Source organism: Python bivittatus, unplaced genomic scaffold, assembly GCF_059951505.1.
Source record: "Python bivittatus isolate LINGU-HERP-01145 unplaced genomic scaffold, Pbiv_v1 ctg000660_np1212, whole genome shotgun sequence".
NCBI lineage: Eukaryota > Metazoa > Chordata > Lepidosauria > Squamata > Pythonidae > Python > Python bivittatus.
This window is the reverse complement of record NW_028277092.1, coordinates 1,947,631-1,967,949: the sequence shown is the minus strand read 5'-3', so window position 1 is coordinate 1,967,949 and position 20,319 is coordinate 1,947,631. Positions and strand designations below refer to the sequence as shown.

Sequence of the window (20,319 nt, the reverse complement as noted above, 5' to 3'; positions counted from 1 at the left end):
TATGGCTTCATGTGAAGTGTGAACAAAGCCTTCTCTGGAAGAGAGGCAGGACTTAAATCTGAAAACCATAAGAACATACTGATTTATAAACTGTAAAATTGGGGATTACCCGTTGGCTAAAATGAGGTTGATGGCTTGCTGTATCATGTGAATATGGCTAATGTGTGAAATAGCAGCTTTTGGTGAGGTTGGCCTTACAAAAAAGAATTATTATCCCGCATTTTGTCATCCTTTTCAAGAGTAGCTTCGCCTCCTCTCTTTCCCTTTTCCTTCCCTGAGCTTTGGATTACTGTAAATCATGTGGGATGGTTACTCTAATCTCCGTTAAGGCGGTGAAAGAGGTAGAATGGGGTTAAGTGCTGTGTGCTTGTTATCTGAGATTTGGATCAGCTTGTCATGCCAATGCAGTTCCTATCTTCCAGTGTTACTATTTACTTAATAATTCCTATTTGGTATGTGGGCAAATAATTTTGGGCAAATAAGATATGGATAATTATCTACAAACATTCCCAGGACCCCCTGCCATGCCTGACTATATCTATCACTGCTGGACAGGGTTTGGTCTGTGCCACTTGCTCGCTCTGCTTGTGCACCTGCCAGCCTCTCTCTCTCTTTCTCTCTCTCTCTCGCCCTAGCTGCCATGGCGTGCTCCCCACTGCCTCGCCCAGCACCGCTCTTCCTCCTTGGTGCCCTCCTGACGCTGCCCTTGGTGCTGCTAGAGGAGGTGGGGATACCTGGGGGCCTTTCCCCCGCATCCCCCACAGACGATGGGGTGCAGAAAGCTGCTGCCTTTGCTGTGGAGCAGTATAATACACGCAGCACAGACAACACCAACTATTTCAAGGTGCTGCGCATTGTGCAGGCGCAGTCCCAGGTGCGTGCGGGGGGAGAGCTGGGGTGGGTGGGCAGCCTCGCTGGGTCCTTTTGGAGCAGCCGAGGACTCGGGAGGGGGCTCTGGGAAGAATGGAGGAGGGAACGGAGGGCTGGAGGCAGCTTGGAGGGTATTCCCAGGGAGGGACCACAGTGGGTCCTGAGCAAATTCTGGGCCGGAAGGGTTTGGCTTTTGCTGTATGTATAAGATACAGAAATATCTTATGCTGGATTGATTCTCTTCTTCCCGGGTTGCAGCCAATGAAGCTAAGCATGTTTGGGGGTGTTTTTTTTTTTTTTGCTGTAATTACCTAAACATCATGGTACCTATTTTTAAAATCCAGGTGGTTGCAGGCGTGAAATACTATCTTACGGTGGAGGTGGTGAAAACAGCATGTGAAAAGAGCAATGGACCAATGGCATTCAACAAGATCCAGAACTGTGAGCTCCCTCCAAGGGCTGAGCAGGAGGTAAATTTAGATGCCAAGTTCTGATTATTTGCAGTTTAATTGACAAAAGCTGCCTTGTCTGAACTTAGCCAGCCACCTGTGTAAAGCAGATTTTAATTCTTTTCATAGATGATTTCAATTCAAAACAACGAAATGTGAAGCTGAGCTATAAGAATGACAATTATGGGTTTGGGGGTGGGCCCAGAGGAGCCCTTCACCTTGTGCATCATTGAAAGCTGTATTCACATCGCATGCTAATCGGGTTAGCTTTTTTCATAGGTGTTTGGGGATTTCCCAGCAAGGTCAGACAATTTGATTAGCTTAATCTGTTGCATTTACTGGGAAAATGGCTCAGTTGTATACCAAGTGTACTGTATTGTGTGAAGGCAGAAAATTGAGTGGCAATTTGCAGCCTCACCAAAGCTGTCGGGGCACTATAGTTTTCAAATGATCATGCCCCCAAGGGAGCTTGGCCAAAGCAACCATTCTGTGAGAGTATCCATGATTTTAAATATGCCAGAGGCCCCAAAAGCAGAGGACATGGATCTATGTTAAGTAATGGCTGCTTCCCTATAGATTCTGGCCTAGAAGTGCTACTTGGAGATGGTGCAACACGTCTGTCTCTTTTTGCACAGAAAAACCTGTTAGTCACTGAGCTGTAGATATTCCTGGGGGTGAGATGGAGAAGTTAGGGCTCCTGCCCTCACCCTTGAAGTGAAAGCAGTTATTTATTTATTGCTGGTATTTCTATGCCCATCTGCTCCAAAGTGGCTCATCTTACGATAGTGCTAAACAGTGGAGGTAGATAATAAAAGAAAATCAAACATCTTCCAGAGCCAAGTTTTCACGTCTTTTCACAAATTCAGCAGGGAGGAGGCAGCCCCTATATTTTCCATAGGAGGGGAACCGCTACTGAGAAGGCCCTGCTTCAGGGCTCCTCTAGATGGAATTCCTTCAGAGATGGGACTCTCTGCAGGGCCTTTACTCCAGATCATACAGGATGGGCAGGTTCACTTCAGAGGAGGCAGTCTTGGAGATAGCCAAGTCCTGAGCCTTGTAGCTTTACAGGTGGTAAACAGCACTTTGAATTGCACCCAGAAACTGATTGTCAACCAGTTCAGCTCCTGGAGAAAAGTTGTTACGTGGGTTGATCTCAGGGTGCTATATGGTCAGTTGGATGAATATATGTTAGTTAATAGCCACAGTACTATCTTTCCTCTAATTCTCCTCTTCTGATTGCATAGTTTTTTAGTATAATGTTATTAATATTATTATTTATTCTTATTCTTATTCTTGGTGCTTTGCAAACACACTGAGAGCTCCTTGCACTGAAGTCAAATTCCTTGTATGTTTACATACTTGGCTAATAAAGTACTCTACTCTACTCTACTCTACTCTACTCTATTCTATTCTATTCTATTCTATTCTATTCTATGTTATGTTAAACCAGTTTAAGCTAGTGAGTAGTCTTCAAGAGCCAGTCCCACAAGGAGTGAATGAAAGTAGTCCACTTGTAAGGTGAAAAGGGCCAAGCAACTTTAGGTGGTGTCTCCTGGTCCGGGAGTGATCTCAACATGCAATTGCATAAATTCTCTCTTAGCATGGCAACACCCACAGTTCACACAGGAGTTCTGAGTCCAACAGAACACCCAACTTGTGAGAGAGTTCCATCCAAAGAAGTATCTACCTACCTACCTACCTACTTATTTATTTATTTATTTATGAATAACTTCAATTTATATTGAAGGCTTTCAGAGACTGAAACCGAAAACAGACTGCTCCTTCAGGTGTGAAATTGTTATTTTGATAATTCCAGCTGTCTCCTCTTATATGCCTGGGATTAGTGGTTAGTAATGGAATCTTCTCCATTGTGGGAAGCTGCAAAAAGATGGTATCAGAGGAACTTCCCAGCTGGCTTCACCAGGCCTCAGAGGAAGTTAATTGCTGAATTCGCTCCATGGAATTATAGACCTGGAAGGGATCTTACAGGTCTTCTAGTCCAATCCTCTGCTGAGTGCAGGATCCACTATAGTATTGCTGACAGATGTCCCTGCAGCCTTTGTCTGAAGACCACCAATGAAGAGGGACATAATATTTCATGTGGCAGTCTGTTCCATTGGCTGACAACACAGATGGGTCTGGCTGCTAACTCTTCCCCCATATAATAACCCCATTCCCCCTTCTGTGACAAGGTCCTGGTATTTTGTGGTATAGGTACTTGAAGACTACTGTCATATCTCCCTCAGTCTTCCTTTCTGCAGGCTAAACGGGTGCAGTTTCTCTCACTGTTATTCTTAGGGCTTGGTTTCCAGACCCTCCTCTGAACTCACTGCAGTCTGTTGCGGTCAAACTGGACGCAGAACTCCAAATGGGGTCTGGCCAGAGTCGAGGGGAACAACGGCTTCCCCTGATCTGGCTCTCTGCCCTCTGCTCCTAACATACCCCAGGACTGCATCTCCCTCTTCTGCAGCTGCATCATCCGGTTGCCTCATATTACCTTGTGGTTGGAAAGACCCCCAGATCCCTTTCCCACGTACTGCTGCCAAGATGGCTTACTCTCTCCCTTCACTGGTGCCTTTTGCGGGTTCTTCTCTCCAGATACGGGACTTCCATGTTCTCTGTGAAATGGCACCCTATTTGTTTGTGCCAACTCTCCTGGATCTTTTCAGACTTCTCTTTCTCTTCTAAAGCGTTCTAGCTTTCTGTCATCTGTCAATGACACATCCGCTCCACACCTTCATCCGGGTTGTTAGTAAGCTATTCGGATGCGCAGAGCCCAGGACATAGCAGCCTCGCCCTCCACTCAGGTCCTCCTTCTAAACTCACGTTGAAGCGTTTTGGAGGAGTCTCTAGTTTGGCCACTCAGACAGTTATGAATCCATCTGTCGTTGTTTGAGCTGCCCAGGATTTTACCATGTCAGGGGAGGAGATGATGAGCACCTTTGTCAAACGCTTGGCTGAGATGCACGGGGTGGCTGTTGCTCATGGCTGCATTCCTGTCCAAGTACTCACAACTGTATTGCTTAATTATCTGCTGGAAGGTCCTGCCCAATAAAAGCATCCAGCTGACAGGCCTGTAATTTCCTGGGTTGTCCTCCTCCTCCTCCTCCTCTTCCTCCTCCTCCTCCTCTTCAGAAGACAGACATTTGCTACAGTTCCTGAAAACTCCCATCACACTTCTTGGTCTTGAAGGCACAGCTAGATTTCACGTGGGCATTTGAACATCCCTGCAATCTGTGGAGTTTTGTGCCAGCAGCATTTGCGGAATGGGGGGGTTGGTTCCCTCAGATAAACTGGCTGATCTTTAATGTGCCATAAGATTCACTGCTGGTCGTCCTTTCTCTGGGGTGCTGGATGGGCAGTTTCTTGGCCCACAGCCCTTACCCAAAGGGAAGGTGGATGTTCCAGGTTTTCAGGTAAGGAACAGGTGAGGCACTGAGGTTCCCACCACCAGTTTGGGGAGCCATGGTGCAAGGGGAAGACTCAGATTCCATCCACGGGAGTACGGATCCATTAGAGAAAAGGTAAAGTACAGTAAGTCAGTTTTTGTGTTCCCGAGAAAGGGGGGATAGCAAGCTGCACTGTAAGGTTATTCAGCAGCCCGAGTTGGACAACTGGCTTAGCTGCAACGTGGCCTGTTTGCTTCAAGGTTAGCCGGTTGTATGAACTGACTCAGCCATTGCAGTTTGCTTACCCTTATGGGTGAACCAGGCCTCTAGGTCTTGTTCCAGAAACAGCTGTCAAAAGAAACCAGGGGTTAGTGCAACATGTGATCCCATGTGGCTCAGGGTGATGGGAATTGCAGTCTGCCCAGCATCTCTGCAAGGCCTCTCTATTAAGAAAGGACAAACTAAGCCCTTTGACTGGAGGTGGTTTGTGTCAAGGTTCCCCAACGTTTGATATGCAGATGCTAAGGGATGAGTAGGATACAGAATTAGAGGTTTCTCTGTTACCTAGACAACGAGAGAGCGTCTTAACTCCTATAGCAGGGTGCCAGTGGACCTTAAACTACGACTTATACAACAAAAATAATATTTGGAATTTACTGGACTCCGTTACCTCAGTATAAAAAAGGATTGTCAAAAACAGCATTTTGTTGGAGATGTAATAAGGACAAAGCCTCTAAAGCGTATGTTTCTACAGTGTCCTATACTTATTAAGTTTTGAGATAAAGTGGTGAATTATATAAATATGACTGCGAGAGAAGCTAAAATTTTCAGAGGATAATATTCTTTTAAACTATATACCTAGTACATGGAATTTGACACCTGGACAACATAAATGGATTCTCCGTGCCCTTACTGTGGCCAAAAGGCTGATACTGCAGCTTTGGAAAGATACACGTATGACCCCATTTATTCAGTGGATTGAAGACCTGATTGCACTTGCCGCTTATGAGCGGATTGCCTGTAGACGTAGATTTGTATGGACGAGAATCATGAAATAGGAGACTCGTTTATACCAAATACACTGAGTTAGAAAAAAAAAAAGGTAATTATATAAATCTATTAGAAATATAAATGTACTTGAATAATACTTGTATCAGATAAGCATATGTAGAATTGAAATTGTTTATTGTTATAATGATATATTAACATTTTTCTTTCTTTTTTTTTTCACCTTTTGTTAAATCACTTATGTATTTTTTCTTGTTTTTGTAATAAAAAAAAAAGTTTCCCCAGCATGTATGTCAGTGTATTTTGACTGGTTTCCGTGAATGTTAACAGAGTTTATATACCCCCAATTGTCTCGAGTGCTGACTGTCTGTGTTGTCCTCCTTCTTCTCTTTCGTTCCCTTCCAGAAACTGACCTGCTACTTCGAAGTCTGGTCCCAGCCTTGGCTGAACAAGATGGAGTTGCTGAAGATGAGCTGTAGCTGATCTGGTTGGCTGAGACGGATTTTGCGTGCTGACACCAAGTGCAGACGGTTGTGAGTGTGTCCAGCCGCCAAGCGACCTCTTGCGTGCAGGATGGGCTCACAGCGAGCTTTGCTGCTTCCAACACGATCCCATTTATGGGCCTCCACAAATCATGAGTAAAATGGTGCGCTTAAGCCCAAAGTCGCATTTTCTGAGTTTAATTAGCCTTAATAAAGCTCTCATTCTAATTTCAGGCTTGTATTCCTTTCTTATCCAAATAATTTGGATCAAATCTTGATTTTTTCACACACACAGCTGCTGCAATGGCTTGTTGCAATAAAGCCTCTCGCTAGAAAGGCTTTGCGTTGTCCAGCTGGTGGAAATAGGAGTCCCCCATGAGCTGTTGCTTTGTCCCTTCTACGTGGTCCTTCTTAACCCGCCACTGTCCCACCTGAGAGGAAGAGAGGCCATCAGGTGCTTCTAGAAGCATCGCTGGTTGCAACTGCAATAGCTATCAGATGCTGAATGGGGAAGCAACGTTGACATTTTCCAAACTTCTGGAAGCTGCATCTTTTCTTTCTTTTCAAGTACCACAATTACAATTTTTAACATAATCGATACTACTTTCCCTCCCACATGCTTCCCTGATTGGCATATTATGCCAGTAAATATGTAATGCCAGGAGACCTTTGGCATATACAAGTTGAATTAATGAATGAACGAACGAACGAACGAATTAAAGACTTAGTGCAACATGTCTGAAGGTCATGTATCCCATGCCTTGCCTGGTTAAGAAAAGATGAGAATGAACTAAAGTCAGTGTAGCTTTTATTAGGCTGCCATCCTATTTTTTAATTAATAGGGCAAACAAATCCTCACTCTAAAAATACAGACAAGGGCTGGATGGCGGGAAAGACGCAGAAAATGGGAAGCCTTACCGCCATCTAGTAGTAGTCTGTTGTTTCACAGCCAGGAGCCACCAGCTCTGTTCTATGCTATGATATCTGACAATTCTCCGCCTTCCCCTCTATTTCTCACCCCTGCACCTTTGTCCAACTGCTCCCTTTTTGCATGCGAACATGCCAGATGCAGCATCTGCAACCCACGTCGAATGTCCTGGTGTCTGTGCTCATTGTCTGGAACTGATATCCTGTCATATCTGCTCATATACACAGTTCAGTAGTCTGCTGGAGTCACGGCCGTTGTGAAAGTCTTCTTAATGCAAGTTGTGGCCACGGCACCCACGCAGTCGCTCAGGCTTGTTGAGGCTTGTGAATGCAGGTTTCCTGCCATGATACCTTTAGAGCCCTTGGAATGCCTTCTGGAGTTTTAAATTGCATTTATTAACATTGATCTTCCCTCCTCACCACACCTTATAGAGTTGCAGCCTCTCAAAAAGGTTTTTTGGGTTTTTTTTGTTTTTTGCAAACCAACAGAATGACAAGTTGTATACAAACACATGTAAATAAATAATCAAGAGGTTTAGGGGAGAGGGAGACCCTTTAAAGTTTGTTATTTTCTTTATTATTTTATTTTGTGGAGAGTGTAAAGTTAATTTTGTTAATTCATAACCCAAGAGATTTCAAGGGGCAGGATGTTCAACTATTAACCAGCCTGGAGGCAGATGGCATAAGTGCTATGCTGATTTCTTGGAGCTGTCCACCAATTCCAGGCTCATACAATTTTAAATAGGGCTCTGTTGCCAGTGCCCTGAATATGAGCTAGATCTAAAAAAAAAAAAAAATGGAAGCACAGGTAATCCCCAGTTTAAGAATGAGGTGCGTTCCCAAGGTCTGTCCTTAAGCCAGATTTATATGTAACCAGGAACAGTATTATTGTATAATACTGTATAAGTAGCATTGTATATTTAACTCAAATCATTGTGTATTGAACGCGAATTTTGTTACAATAGGCTCCATTCTTAACTATGGGTCATCTGTAACCCAGGCGTTCTTACTCAGAGATTTGTTTTTATCATATATTGTAAAGCAGTGTTTCTCAACCGTGGTCATTTAAGATGTGTGGACTTCAACTCCCAGAATTCCCCAGCCAGCAATTTAGCTGGGGAATTCTGGGAGTCGAAGTCCACCCCCCTTAAAGTTGCCAAGGCTGAGAAACACTGTTGTAAAGGATTGGGAAACTGAAAAGCAGGTGGTCTGGGAAACTGCCCTGCCTCTTTTCCCAAACTAATGTCCACCTTCCAGGTCTGGTTGCATCCTGAATAGAGCCAAGTACCTTTGAGAGAATGAGCTGCAAAGTGGCTGTTGCCTCATCTTTGCACATGATGGGCCCAGTGTGCTACCCAGCACTAAAAGTGGCAAATTATTTTGATTCTAGCCCTTTTGGTGGCTGAGGAATTCATTGTGCTGAAACATTGCCTTTTTTTTTGGACCACGTTTGCCACCTCCCACATCCATGCCACCGGGAGAGGGCAGCTCTGTCTGCGTCTCATTAACATCATTAGCCACCGGATAATGCCCCTAATACATGGTGGTAGAAGTGGGATATTAAACACTAGAGGGTACCACAGAGTTAAGGAGTATTCCCTCCTCTGTGTGTGTGTGAGTTCCCCACACCAACCACAGGCGTTTAATTTTTTTTCTAGAGACTGGGAACAACGGATGGGCTAGATAGTAGCTGGGCAGGCTGGCGGCCGAGAAGTGGCAAGGTGTACTGGGACACCAACCCTGCCAGGAAGGCACAGGCCATAAAAATGTCTACTACAGGGGATTCCTCTCCAGAAGACAGAATGTGCAGCACCTCAGCCCTGAGGATCTTGAACTTAGGAAGCTGGAGCTGGAGGCTAAGAGAGAGGAAGAGGATGGAACTTGATCTGGAGCTTAAACGAATGAGCGGCGGGGGGGGGGGAGAAAGAGCACATCGGTTAGTGTTGTTGAAGCTACAACACCAGCTCATCCTCACTAACCCTTCTTCTCCTGGGACAACCCAAACCTCTGGGGAATGGAAGTACAAATTCCCAGAGTACCGTGAAGAAGAGATGTTGAAGCAGGCTGAGCTCATTTCAGAGATACCTGTCAAGCTTACAGCATCCCAGGGGCCCAGCATGTGGCTCGCATGCGCCCTCTCCTGAAGGGTTGCTTAATCCAAATACAGGATTAACCCAAACTCTAACCCAGTGTTTCTCAATCGTGGCAAGGCTGGCTGGGGAATTCCGGGAATTGAAGTCCAAGCATGTTAAAGTGGCCACGGATGAGGAACACTGCTCTAACCTATGTGCTGAAGAAAGGACAGCTGCCAAAAATTTATAAAAACACGTACTTGAAGAAACCAGACTCTCAGCGGAAGAAGCCAGAAGGAGGTTTTGCTCGCTGTGCAAGGTGAATGCCGAGAGTGAACCGGGGTTCACCAAGAGCTTAGTTCGAGCAGCATGACAATGGTTCCAGCAGGCAGAGGCAGTGATGAGGGAGGGAACAATTGATCTCCTCCTCCTGGGCCAGAACATCTCTCCTACTCCTGACTCTGTCAGGGCAGAAGTGCAGGAGGGGGGCCCAAAGAAGAGGCAGGTCTGCTCATACGAGACCTTCAGGGAAGGCTACGCCAACTGCATCATGGAGCAGACTGAGGGGTGGAGAAGCCCCAGAACAGCCCACGGAGGCCTCAGCCAAGAGCCAACCCGCAGGCCAGCCCAAGCTCCAGTCAAAGATGCCCCACCAGCTGGGGGCAACGTCCCCATCAAAAGTTTGCTACCTACACATTTCAAGGGTAATGAGGTGGGACATTTCAAAAGGGACTCTCCCAACCTGAAATGCCAGGTCAATCATGTGTGAAATGCCAGGTGTGATGAATCCTGGGCATCATAGAAGGTTGACCAAGTTTGATGAAGGGGTAATACCTCTTAGAAGGGTGAAGGTGAAGGTGAATGGCAAACCAGTAGTTGCCTGGAGAGACACCGGGGCCTCCATTTCCAAAGTTTACTCCCTTCAGGTGAAAAGGCATCAGCTGGTCCAGACACACACCGGGAGGGTGACAGGTCTGTGGGAATGGTAACAACGCCCCGAGTCAAGCTACCCATTCAGTGAGGAGAATGGGATGGGGAGGGGAGGTTCACTGTCATGCTTGGCTGTCCAATTGCTATGTTGCTTGGGGAGGACCTAGCTGAGAAGAGACAGAAAGACCGACAGCCAGGAGAGAAAGACCCTGAGATGGAACAGAGGAAGGGGGTTCCCCAAATAATGCAAAAGCCTAGACCTTCCCCCCCAGAAAGAAGCCAATGGAAAAGATGGGGAGAGAAGTCCAGCTGGTGCAGGCCAGAACTGGTAAATACCAGGCTGATCCCAGGAGGGGCAGAGTTACCCCCGCTCAGCATCAGTCTCAGGGGGGAGGTGGAGAGGGTCCGGCCAAGGCCAGAGCCCCAGGGAAAAGGGGACGACAAAGGGAGGGAGACCCCGGAAAGGCCTGTGGCCCTGGAAGTGCCAGAAGAGGTGGCACTGACGTTTTGTGACTGGCCACGCCCACCACAGAAGCCATTTTGTGAGAATGCCCACCACATGTTCTCAACTGTGCTTATTTTTGCACATAAAGTTGTTTACCCCGATATTGCTAAGCAGTTGGTGTGCATTTTTTTAAGGAAACTGTGCCACCTTTTCTTAAAGCTCAGAGGAAGAAGAAGAAGAATTTAAACTTTTCTTTAAAAGTATGTATATTGTCAGTCTGGAGATGGATTTGTAAAGGCTGTTGAACCTTATCCCAATGTTTTTTGAAGTTACTTAATTCACCACAGATTTTGACAGGTATCTCATATTGGGCTTTTTTACAGTAATTTGGATCAGAGTCTATTTTTCAACCCACTAATGTCATGTATACCTGGCTGAAGTGATTTTTATTCTCCTAAACTAGATTTCCCTTGGAAAAGAAAGTAAAAATGTCAACGTTACATCAAATCATCGGCTTGAGCTATGACAAGAAAGCAACTAGCCCAGTCAAATCTTAATGTTTATTCTGGAAGAACAAAGCCATAGTAATTTGACCCAGTTAAATTCCTGCTGATCTTCCTACTCTGTATCGCATGAATCCTTGCACCAGAAGAAGTACAGGTAGTCCTCAGCTTATGACAGCAACTGGGACCAGAATTTCTGTCGCTAAGTGATGAAGTTGTAAAGCGAGACATCACGTGACCACATTGCTTAGTAACCACAATCCCTGCAGTCCTGGTTGCCATTGTTAACTGAATCCCATGGTCGTTAGGCGAGGCAACTTCCTGCCAGCTTCCTACAATGAAAGTCGGTGGGGATGGGTTGCCAAGCATCCAGGTTGCAATTACGTGACCATGGGGGTGCTGGGACAGCCAGAACTCTGAGGACTGGTCATAACCACCATTCGTTCAATGTCGTCATAACTTGGAATGGTCACTGACCAAATGGTCATAAGTCAAGACTACCTGTAATGGCAATGTTCCATGATGTCATTATCCCCTTCCCCAGCAATCAGCAGTAGGTGTGGCTTGTTCATAGCAGCCAATCACTGCTTAGGAGGTGTAATTCTATACTGTAATGGATCATCCTGCTTTTTTCAGCCACTCCTTCTCTCCAGCTCTTTTTCCTGGAGGACTAAAAGGGCAAAAAAGATTGATTGACTGGGTTTAAGTGTTCCCACCACATGACTAACTGGGTGGAGCTTAACCTCGTGCATGGCTGGCTCTGTGTAGGTTTAAGCCCTTGACTGTGGGTGTCCCACAATGTATCAACCGCAGTGAACCACTGGGGTTAAGGGCCAGCAGATGCTACCCAATCAGAGTTGCAGAATCTGATGCTGCTGACTGTAGGGTTCAGTTTGACCTCTTCTGCAGTTGCAACAGGGGAGAAAAGAAACCGAAGCTTGCAAGGAGCAGAGGGGAGGCACAGCTGGTCAGTCACGTGGCAAAGCTTTTGCAATTTGATTTTATTCTCCTATTTCAGAACAAGGGGAAAAGGGAGGGCTACCAGAGATTCTAGCATGAGGTGAGACAGCAATAGATTCAGGCATCTCCTTTCCGTGGCAGTTTTCCAGCTTGCATCGTCTAAGTGATTCTATTCTAGTGACGGAAGGAAAAAGGCAAACGGGCCTCGAATAGCATTTGAGAAGGGGGCTGCGTCTTCATCATTAAAAAGCTTAAAAATCCACCACTCTTATTGGTCTGCAGTCATGGCTCACTACGGCTTCCCAGGAACTTCTTTCATCTTTAAACATGTCGAACGTGCAGTCAAGTTGCTGAAAATGGGAAGGGAGGGGTTGGGGTGGGGGAAAGCCAAGGAACAAGTTAGAAAATCTGGGGTGCAGTAAAGGTTTGCCAGGAATAAACCATCACCATACTGAGTTACAGCTTTCCCCACCGTGTGAGAAACAGCTCTAAATCTTCAAAGGGTCAGTGGACTTTACATAAAATAAGGGCCACCCTTGCCTGGAAACAGTGTTTTTGCTTTGGGGGCAACTAGACACAGCTAATATTCTACCAGAAAGAAGAGTCACTGTGACTTTGGAAAATGGGGTTCGTGTGTTTGTGGGGCCCCTGGTGTGGCTTGTTATTGTTCTGATTGTTTTAGTCCGGGCTGCCCATAGTGTTGTATGTTTTTAACTGTTTTTATTGTTCTTGTAGTTTGTAAGCTCCCCAGAATCTACTGGAATGGGCAGCTATAATAAATGTAAATTAATAGTAACAACAACAACATCTGGAGCATCCCTTGAAGACCATCAGCACTGACAAAATCACCATCTGTCAATTGCAAACGGCAGCTTTACTTGGGACAACTTATATCCTGCAACGATACCTTTAACCCCATCTGACAACATCTGTCAATCCCAGATGTTGGGAAGGACTTGATAGGTGGATAAAAATGCCAAATCCAGTCTATGTCAGATTCAGCCAGCGCGGCACGGCTAGGGACTTGCTCAGCCGCGCCTAGTCAATTTCGCGCCTAGTCAATTTCACCGCCCCGTGCTAGCCAAGGAAAAAGGGAAGTGAAACCCTGCGAGCTGATTACGAACAGGTGGCAGCGCTTAACTCAAAACCGCAAGTGGATACTTGTGGGCGCTGCAAACAAAGGAAAGTGCAGAGGCTCTGAAGCGAAGCAATCAATGAACTCGAACTTCCGGCTTTGCACGCAACCCGGAAAACCCAACAAAGGCAACAACAGCACATCCCATAGACTGCAATCAGCAAGACAAAAGCACTGGACTGAATCTGCCATTTGGACGAGGGGGGATTACTGCGGGTAATCTGTAACCGAGCAACGGGCAAAACGCAGGAATGGGGAAGCTATAAAATACGTTGTAAGATGTGCCAAGCCAATCCTGGCTTTGTCTGTACTTACTTACGTTACGCTTGAGTAAACCTCTTTGCTGAACACACGTGTCACGAGAGTTTCTCTGAGACGAATGGGGTAAACCTTACAGTCTAAACATCTGGCTGACTGTGCGACCAACCATCATCATCATCATCATCATCATTATCATCATCATCATCATCTCATTGCTATTCAGGAGTGTCCATAGGATATGGTCAAAAAGTCAGGATGGTCAAGAAGGGCAGAGTCCAGATTGCGGGAAGTAATGATCCTGCTCTACTTTGCCTTGTCAGTGTCAGGTTCAGCCGGCGCGGCATGGCTAGTTTTTGCCCAGCCGTGGAAGTGAAAGCTGCGGCTGATTAATGAGCCACCTGGGACCGCTTAACAAAAAACTGCAGAGCGGATGTTTTGTATCAACGCTGATTAGCTGCAAGCGCCAAGACAAAGGGCTGAGCCGCAGCTCGCGGGAATGCAATCAACGCATGATTGGAAAACCCTGGCTTTAAGAACCAAGAGGAACCACGACCACGACCACGCCGGCGGGGCAGGGCAATCAAGGGACAATAAGAACTGGGCTGAACCTGCCATTCGAGCAAAAGGGGGGATTACTGGGGCAATCTGTAACTTGCAATCTGTAATATGTAACATAGCAACGGGGCAAAGCGCGGGAAGGGGAGAACTATAAATTGTATCACAAGATGTGCCAAGCCAGTCCTGGCTTTGTTTGCAACTATGCACGGTACGCTCGAGTAAACTTTGTTGAACACACGTGTCACGAGAGTTTCTCTAGACGAACGGGGTAAATCTTACAGTCAGGCCTCTCTTGGAGTACAGTTAGTCCTTGATTAATGACAGTAACTGGGACTGGGGACTCCATTGCTAAGCGACGTGGTCATCAAGCACAATGTCATGTGACCACACCAACTTACAATGGTAGTTCTGGCAGTTCCAGTTGTGGTCGTTAGGCAAATCCCACGCAATCGTTAGGTGCAATGTCATGTGATCGCCATTTGCGACCTCCTACCAGCTATGCTTGTCAGAAATGGCAAGGTCACAAATGGCAATCACATGACTGCAAGATGCTGTGACCGTCATAATTGCAAGCTGGTTGCCAAGTGCCCGAATCGCAATCATGTGACTGCAGGGACACTGCAATGGCTTCGAGGACCAGACATAAGTCTCTTCATTCAGCACCATCGTAGCTTCAAATGATCGCTGAACGAATGGCCATTAACCAAGGACTACCTGTACCGCATCCAGTTCTGCACACCACAGTTTAAAAAGGACATTGATAAACTGGAGCAAGTCCAGAGCCCTGCAGCACCAGGATGGTGAAAGGACTAGAAACCAAATCCTACAGGAACGGTGGAAAGGTCTAGGTATGTTTAGCTTACAAAGAGAAGATTGAGAGGGGACATGAAAACTGTCTTCAAATAGCTAAAGGACTGTCACATTGTGGAAGGCTCAGACTTATTCTCACTTACTCCAGAGGGGAAGACTAGAATGAATGGGATGAAACTACAAGGATGTAGATACAGGTAGTTCTTGTTTAACGTCCAGTTGTTCAGTGACTGTACAAAGTTACAACAACACTGAATGAGGAGTACTTACAATCAGTCCTCATAGTTGGAGCTGTTGCAGCATTCCTGCAGTCACATGTTGCGATTCAGGTGCTTGGCTACCAGCTCGAAGTTACGACGGTCACAGCGTCCCACAGTCATGTGATTGCCATTTGTGACCTTTACTGCCAGCTTCCGACAAGCAAAGTCAATGGGGAAGTTGGCAGGAGGTTGCATATGGCAATCACGTGATGGTGTGATGCTGTGACCACGCATGATTCACCTAAGGACAACAACTGGGACTGCCGGAAGTGTTGTTGTGAGTCAGCATGGTCACATGGCGTTGTACCTTACAGTGTTGCTTAACACTGGAGTTCCCAGTCTCAATTACCGTTTGTAAGTAAGGACTACCTGTACAGATTAGCCCTTAGTCAGAGCTATCAATCAATGGAAGAGTGGTTTCTTCCCCTTCACTGGAGGTTTTAAAACATAGGCTGGATAGTCATCAGTTGGGGGTGGTGTAGTGAACCCTGCAACGTGCAGGAGGCTGGACGTGATGACCTCTTCTCAGGTCACTTCCAACTATGATTCTGTGGTGGTCAGGACAGTGCAATCAACACTCCAACTCAGAGCCTTGACTGCACTGTCACGGACGCCATCTTGACTTTTTTTTACTGTACCCAATGGACCTCCCTACAGCTATTGCACACAATCTTGATTAATTTCACTTCACAAGGCCAGTGGGCTCATTCCCTGGCATAATACAAGCAAGAGGAAGGAGTGGGACGTATTTCCCAGGGGGGAAATTTGAAAAGGAAAGGTGAGCAAGAGTCATTGTTGACAATGGGTTGACTGACTGTATCTTAAGTACTTTCTAGATATTTTGGCTGCAGTTTAGCTTATTTCCTTTATCAGATGGATAAACAAACTATTTCTCAATCCACAATATTGCAGAGTAATATTGGTAAATATTTATTTATTTGATTTATTTGTATTTCAAATTTGGTCACCGCCCATCTCATGAGGAAGTTTATATTATAAATTTACATTATTAAATATAAAAAATTTTATCATAAAAATATATTTCATTATAAAAATATTATATATAAATATATATTATAAAATATTTTATTATATATTATATAATAATTATAATAATATGAATTTATATTATTAAGTATGTTTAATATAATATTGTTCCCAAGACTTTGTAAGTATATGGAAGCAGGAAGTGATCTGACACCTCCAGTTTGAATTTAAGGCACGTTTGTCCACCATATTACCAAGTGTCTCTTTTGGTTTCTCTTACAGGTAGTCCTTGACTTATGACCACAATAGGGGCCAGAAAATTCATGGTTAAGCAGTGCGGTCGTTAAGCAAGACATCACATGACTGTGACATGTGTTAAGCAAGACATCACATGACCTTCCCTGCCAGCTTCCCCATTGACTTTACTTGTCAGAACCTGGCTGGGAAGGTTGCAAATGGTGATCACATGACCACAGGAAGCGACAACTGTTGTAAATGCATTACCAAGTGCCTGAATCACGATCACGTGATGCGGGGACACTGCAACAATTGTTAGTCTGAGGACCAATGGTAAGTCACTTTTTTCAGCGCTGTCATAACTTCAAACAGCCACTAAACGAATGGTTGTAAGTCAAGGACTATCTATATCAACCAATCTACCCATTAAGTTTTTTTTCAGTTTCTCATTTTCCTGATTTTAATTTAATTTTTTTCTTATTTTAAATTTAGATATATCCCCTTCTCATACTAAGATGAGATTAAAACAAAAATAAGATATTTCACTAAACATTGCACATTGTCCCAACTGTAGACTTTTTAAACATGCTGCTAAATGCATTGTTTCTGGAAACCAGTTTCCCTAATTTAATGCATTTCTGTACATTGTTTTGAGGGACATATGCTTTTTCGTAAAAGTTTGTTTTCTTATATACATTTTTAAATTAGAGAAATGTATTACTCTTTTGGGAGTGGTGCACAATTTCAGCGTGCAGTACAGTGGTTTGAAAATGTGAAGTCAAGTATTGTGGTATTTAGATGCTAATTAAATGCATTCTTCCCCCTCCATATTAGCAGGGAAATCCCAAAGAAGGGGATAATTTGGGGAAAAATGGAGGACAATGCGGAAAAGCCACAGGGTAGAATATATCGTATTTTATCTCCACACATGTGTAATTGGAGTCATGTTAAAATGTGGATGTTCCACATACTGTGGAACAACAGTATGACTTGATATATGTTAAATAAGTGTGTGTGTTTGTGTGTGTGTGAGAGAGAGAGAGAGAGACTGCATCTGTGCTTGACTGTTGGAAGAATGTCCTTATGTGTTCCTCTAGGTCAGTGTGTCTTAAACTTGTTTCTATCAGGACCCCTTTCCACTCTTAAAAAGGGCTCCGAAAGAGCTTTTGTTTGTAGGGGTTATCTTTATTGATATTGATTGTATTAGAAATTAAAATTGATGCATTCGCTACCACTACTGCTTCTCACAATTGTATGATGGGATTTTAATATTGTATTATTTTTCATCATAGGCTGGCAAATAATTTGGATTTTGCAGACCTCTGAAAGGGTCTTGGAGGACCCCCAGGGGCCTAGGACCCCATTATAAGAAACGCTGCTCTGGGTAAAGAAAAAGGAAGCATGAGTGAGTGCAAATCAACCTCCAGAGAATAAGTTCATTCAGGAGCCAGGTCAGGCGTGCTGTACAAGCCTGGCCAATATCCAGTGGAGCGTATGGCTGGAAGGGGACAGCGTGAGCTTTCCCGGGGCTGGGGTTCCCATGCAGCTCAGTTAGACTAAGCCCTGCTTTCTCACCTCCTTCTCATGGTGAGGGAGCGGCCCGCAATATTTCAGGGGTGGACGGTCATCTTCTTCAAAGTAAGATAAGCTCGGCATGTAAAAAGAATCGTGAGGCTTCACATCTTTTTTGGAGCAGTTGGTTTTTTCCAAAGACAGCCGGAGATGCACCATGGATCCAACTGCTTTCTAGAAAGACAATCGTGGATGTTTCAACTGTGACACACTCCCCAAAGGGCAAAGTCATCTGCGGGATGTGAGATCAAAAAGTCAAGATGGCACCCGCAAGGGTGCGATCACGGCCACCATCTTGACTCCTTGGATCACTCCCTTCCAAGCATGAAATTAAAGAAAGGATCTTTCGGCACATGAAAAGGACTTTTCTATCACCATTAAGAAAGCCCGGGAAAACAGGTGAAATAACATCCATGCAGAAATTTAACATGCTTTTTCAGAAATTAATGTTATATAACATGCTAAGCTTGGCTAAAACGGGGTTGGGGGGATTGGGGCTCAGTGCAATGTGAGAATTTACCCTTTGTCTCTGCATGTTGGGTGAATCTGGAACCATTGTAACCAACATGGGGCACACTGGTTTACCCACTGCATGTTACATGAAGACAGCAATTGTATTGGGTTAAGTCAGGTTTAGGATTGGGTGAATCCACCCCATGTGTGAATGGGCTCCCTCGAGCAAGAAAACCTATAATGCCCAACAACTGTTTAGTGACTGGTTCTCCTGCACTTCATTTCCCTCTGCTTTATTTTAAATCACGAACACTGTCTTGGCATCTTCCGTTACCCCGCCAATCTCACCCTCTTTCCAACCTTTGCTTTTTCTTTCTTTGTTCCTCAATGTCCTCTCCTAGGGTGTGTCCAAGCGATGGAAGACTTGTTTAAAAAGACCCTCCCAAATTCCTCAAGGATGCAGTTGAAGAGAAGAAAAAGAAATAATTCCACACCCAAATTATTACTATTGGAGGGACACAGAGGAGGGACACAGAGAGAGAGACAGAGTGGTGGAGGTCTTGACCAGGAGTGGGGAAACCCAAGTTCTAGTCCCCCTTCTTCTGTAGGTGACTCATGCTCACTAGTCTCAGCTCAACCAACCTCACAGAGTTGTTGTGGTGTGAAAAACAATGGGAGGAGAGAGTGCTATCTATATCGCCCTGAGCTCAGATATAAAAAACAAGAGCCAGTGTGGTGCAGCAATGAAGGCGTTGGACTAGGGATGAAGAAATCTAGGTTCTAGTCCACCTTCAGCCACAAAAAAACTGCTCTTTGGGACACTGACCTTCTCTCAGCCCAACCTACCTCTCGGGGTTGTTATTGAGGGGAAGAACAGGAAGCAGGACTGCAGCGCACACCACCTTCAGCTTCTGCAGGAAAGGTGGGAAATCAGAAACCCATAAAATAAATGATGAAGTATATATTGGAAGTGATCTAGTAGGGGGATGGGCACAACAGCTGGTTGGACTGCAAGTTCTCCAATTCTACAACTGACAAGGCTGGGGATTATGGGAGTTACCGTCCAGCCTACCTGTAGAGCGAGAGGGTGCAAAAAAGCAATTTGAGAGCATCCCAGTGGCTTGAAGGTGCTCCTTACCTTGACTGTCATAGTTGCTTCCCCCACTGGTGTGAACCAGACGGAATAGTCCTTATTATTATAATATTGCAAGGCTAAGTCAATGAAGGTGTGAATTTGATCATTCCCCTTTTCCTGCAAGGAAGTGACTCGTTGCCTGGTGATATTTTCAAGCTCTTCTTCCAGCATCTGCTCCCTGGCTGGTTCCTCTTCCACCAGCTCTTGTGAGGAAAGATTTTGGGCAAACCTTCCCACCAGTAAGAACCACCCAAAGACCAGCTGCCATCGGACTCCCATGGTGGTGAAGGCAACACCACAACTGGTGCACAGCAATGGGCGGGCTGGGGGGGGACTGGCTGATATAGATGTGGGGAAGCCCCACCCCCAGGTGGCTCCACCCCCAAACTAAGACAGCCCCACCTCCCTTGAGACACGTCAGGAAGGAAAAACGGTCATTTGGTCACGCCAGCTCCGACTGGGGCAGTCTAAGATTACTCCCTAGAAGAAGGATTTGTTAGCCAAGAAACCTTGATTCCTTGGCACTGTAACGTGACTGGCGTGTGCCTTCCTGTCTAATGCATGGGAATTAACACGACAATTCATTTCTTTGGGCAGGATATCCTGGAACTGGCCTTTGAACCTGAATTCTCACATTTTTCCCACTGGCATTAAACCAATGTTCAGGGATATTCATTCAGCTCATGAGGGAGGGCATTTGACTTTGCCTGACTGGTCCCATCAAACCAGTTTAAGGTTTTTAGATTCCCCCAAAGGGATCATCCTAGACAGTGTTTTTTTCTTCAGATTTGGCACTCTGGATGTAGACCAGAAATTGGCATTTTTAAAAAATGGTGAATCACCTGGCCCTTTATGTTTGTATTTCAAATCATATTA

The 20,319-nt window shown here is 45.2% G+C and overlaps 2 protein-coding genes across 2 annotated transcripts; one reads left to right on the top strand and one right to left on the bottom strand.

Moving 5' to 3' along the window:
• The first annotated feature begins 550 nt into the window (after positions 1 to 550).
• LOC103053178 (cystatin-like) lies at positions 551 to 6,426 on the top strand. Its single transcript, XM_007442897.4, has 3 exons — positions 551 to 874; positions 1,215 to 1,340; positions 6,122 to 6,426. Exons 1-3 carry the CDS (start codon positions 641 to 643, stop codon positions 6,197 to 6,199), a joined length of 438 nt encoding a protein of 145 aa, XP_007442959.1. The 5' UTR covers positions 551 to 640; the 3' UTR covers positions 6,200 to 6,426.
• Positions 6,427 to 11,246: 4,820 nt separating this feature from the next.
• On the bottom strand, positions 11,247 to 19,722 carry LOC148214522 (uncharacterized). Its single transcript, XM_088151122.1, has 3 exons — positions 19,447 to 19,722; positions 17,859 to 18,029; positions 11,247 to 12,385 (listed from the first exon to the last, which is right to left on the bottom strand). Exons 1-3 carry the CDS (start codon positions 19,720 to 19,722, stop codon positions 12,287 to 12,289), a joined length of 546 nt encoding a protein of 181 aa, XP_088007248.1. The 3' UTR covers positions 11,247 to 12,286.
• Between the last annotated feature and the right edge of the window lie 597 nt (positions 19,723 to 20,319).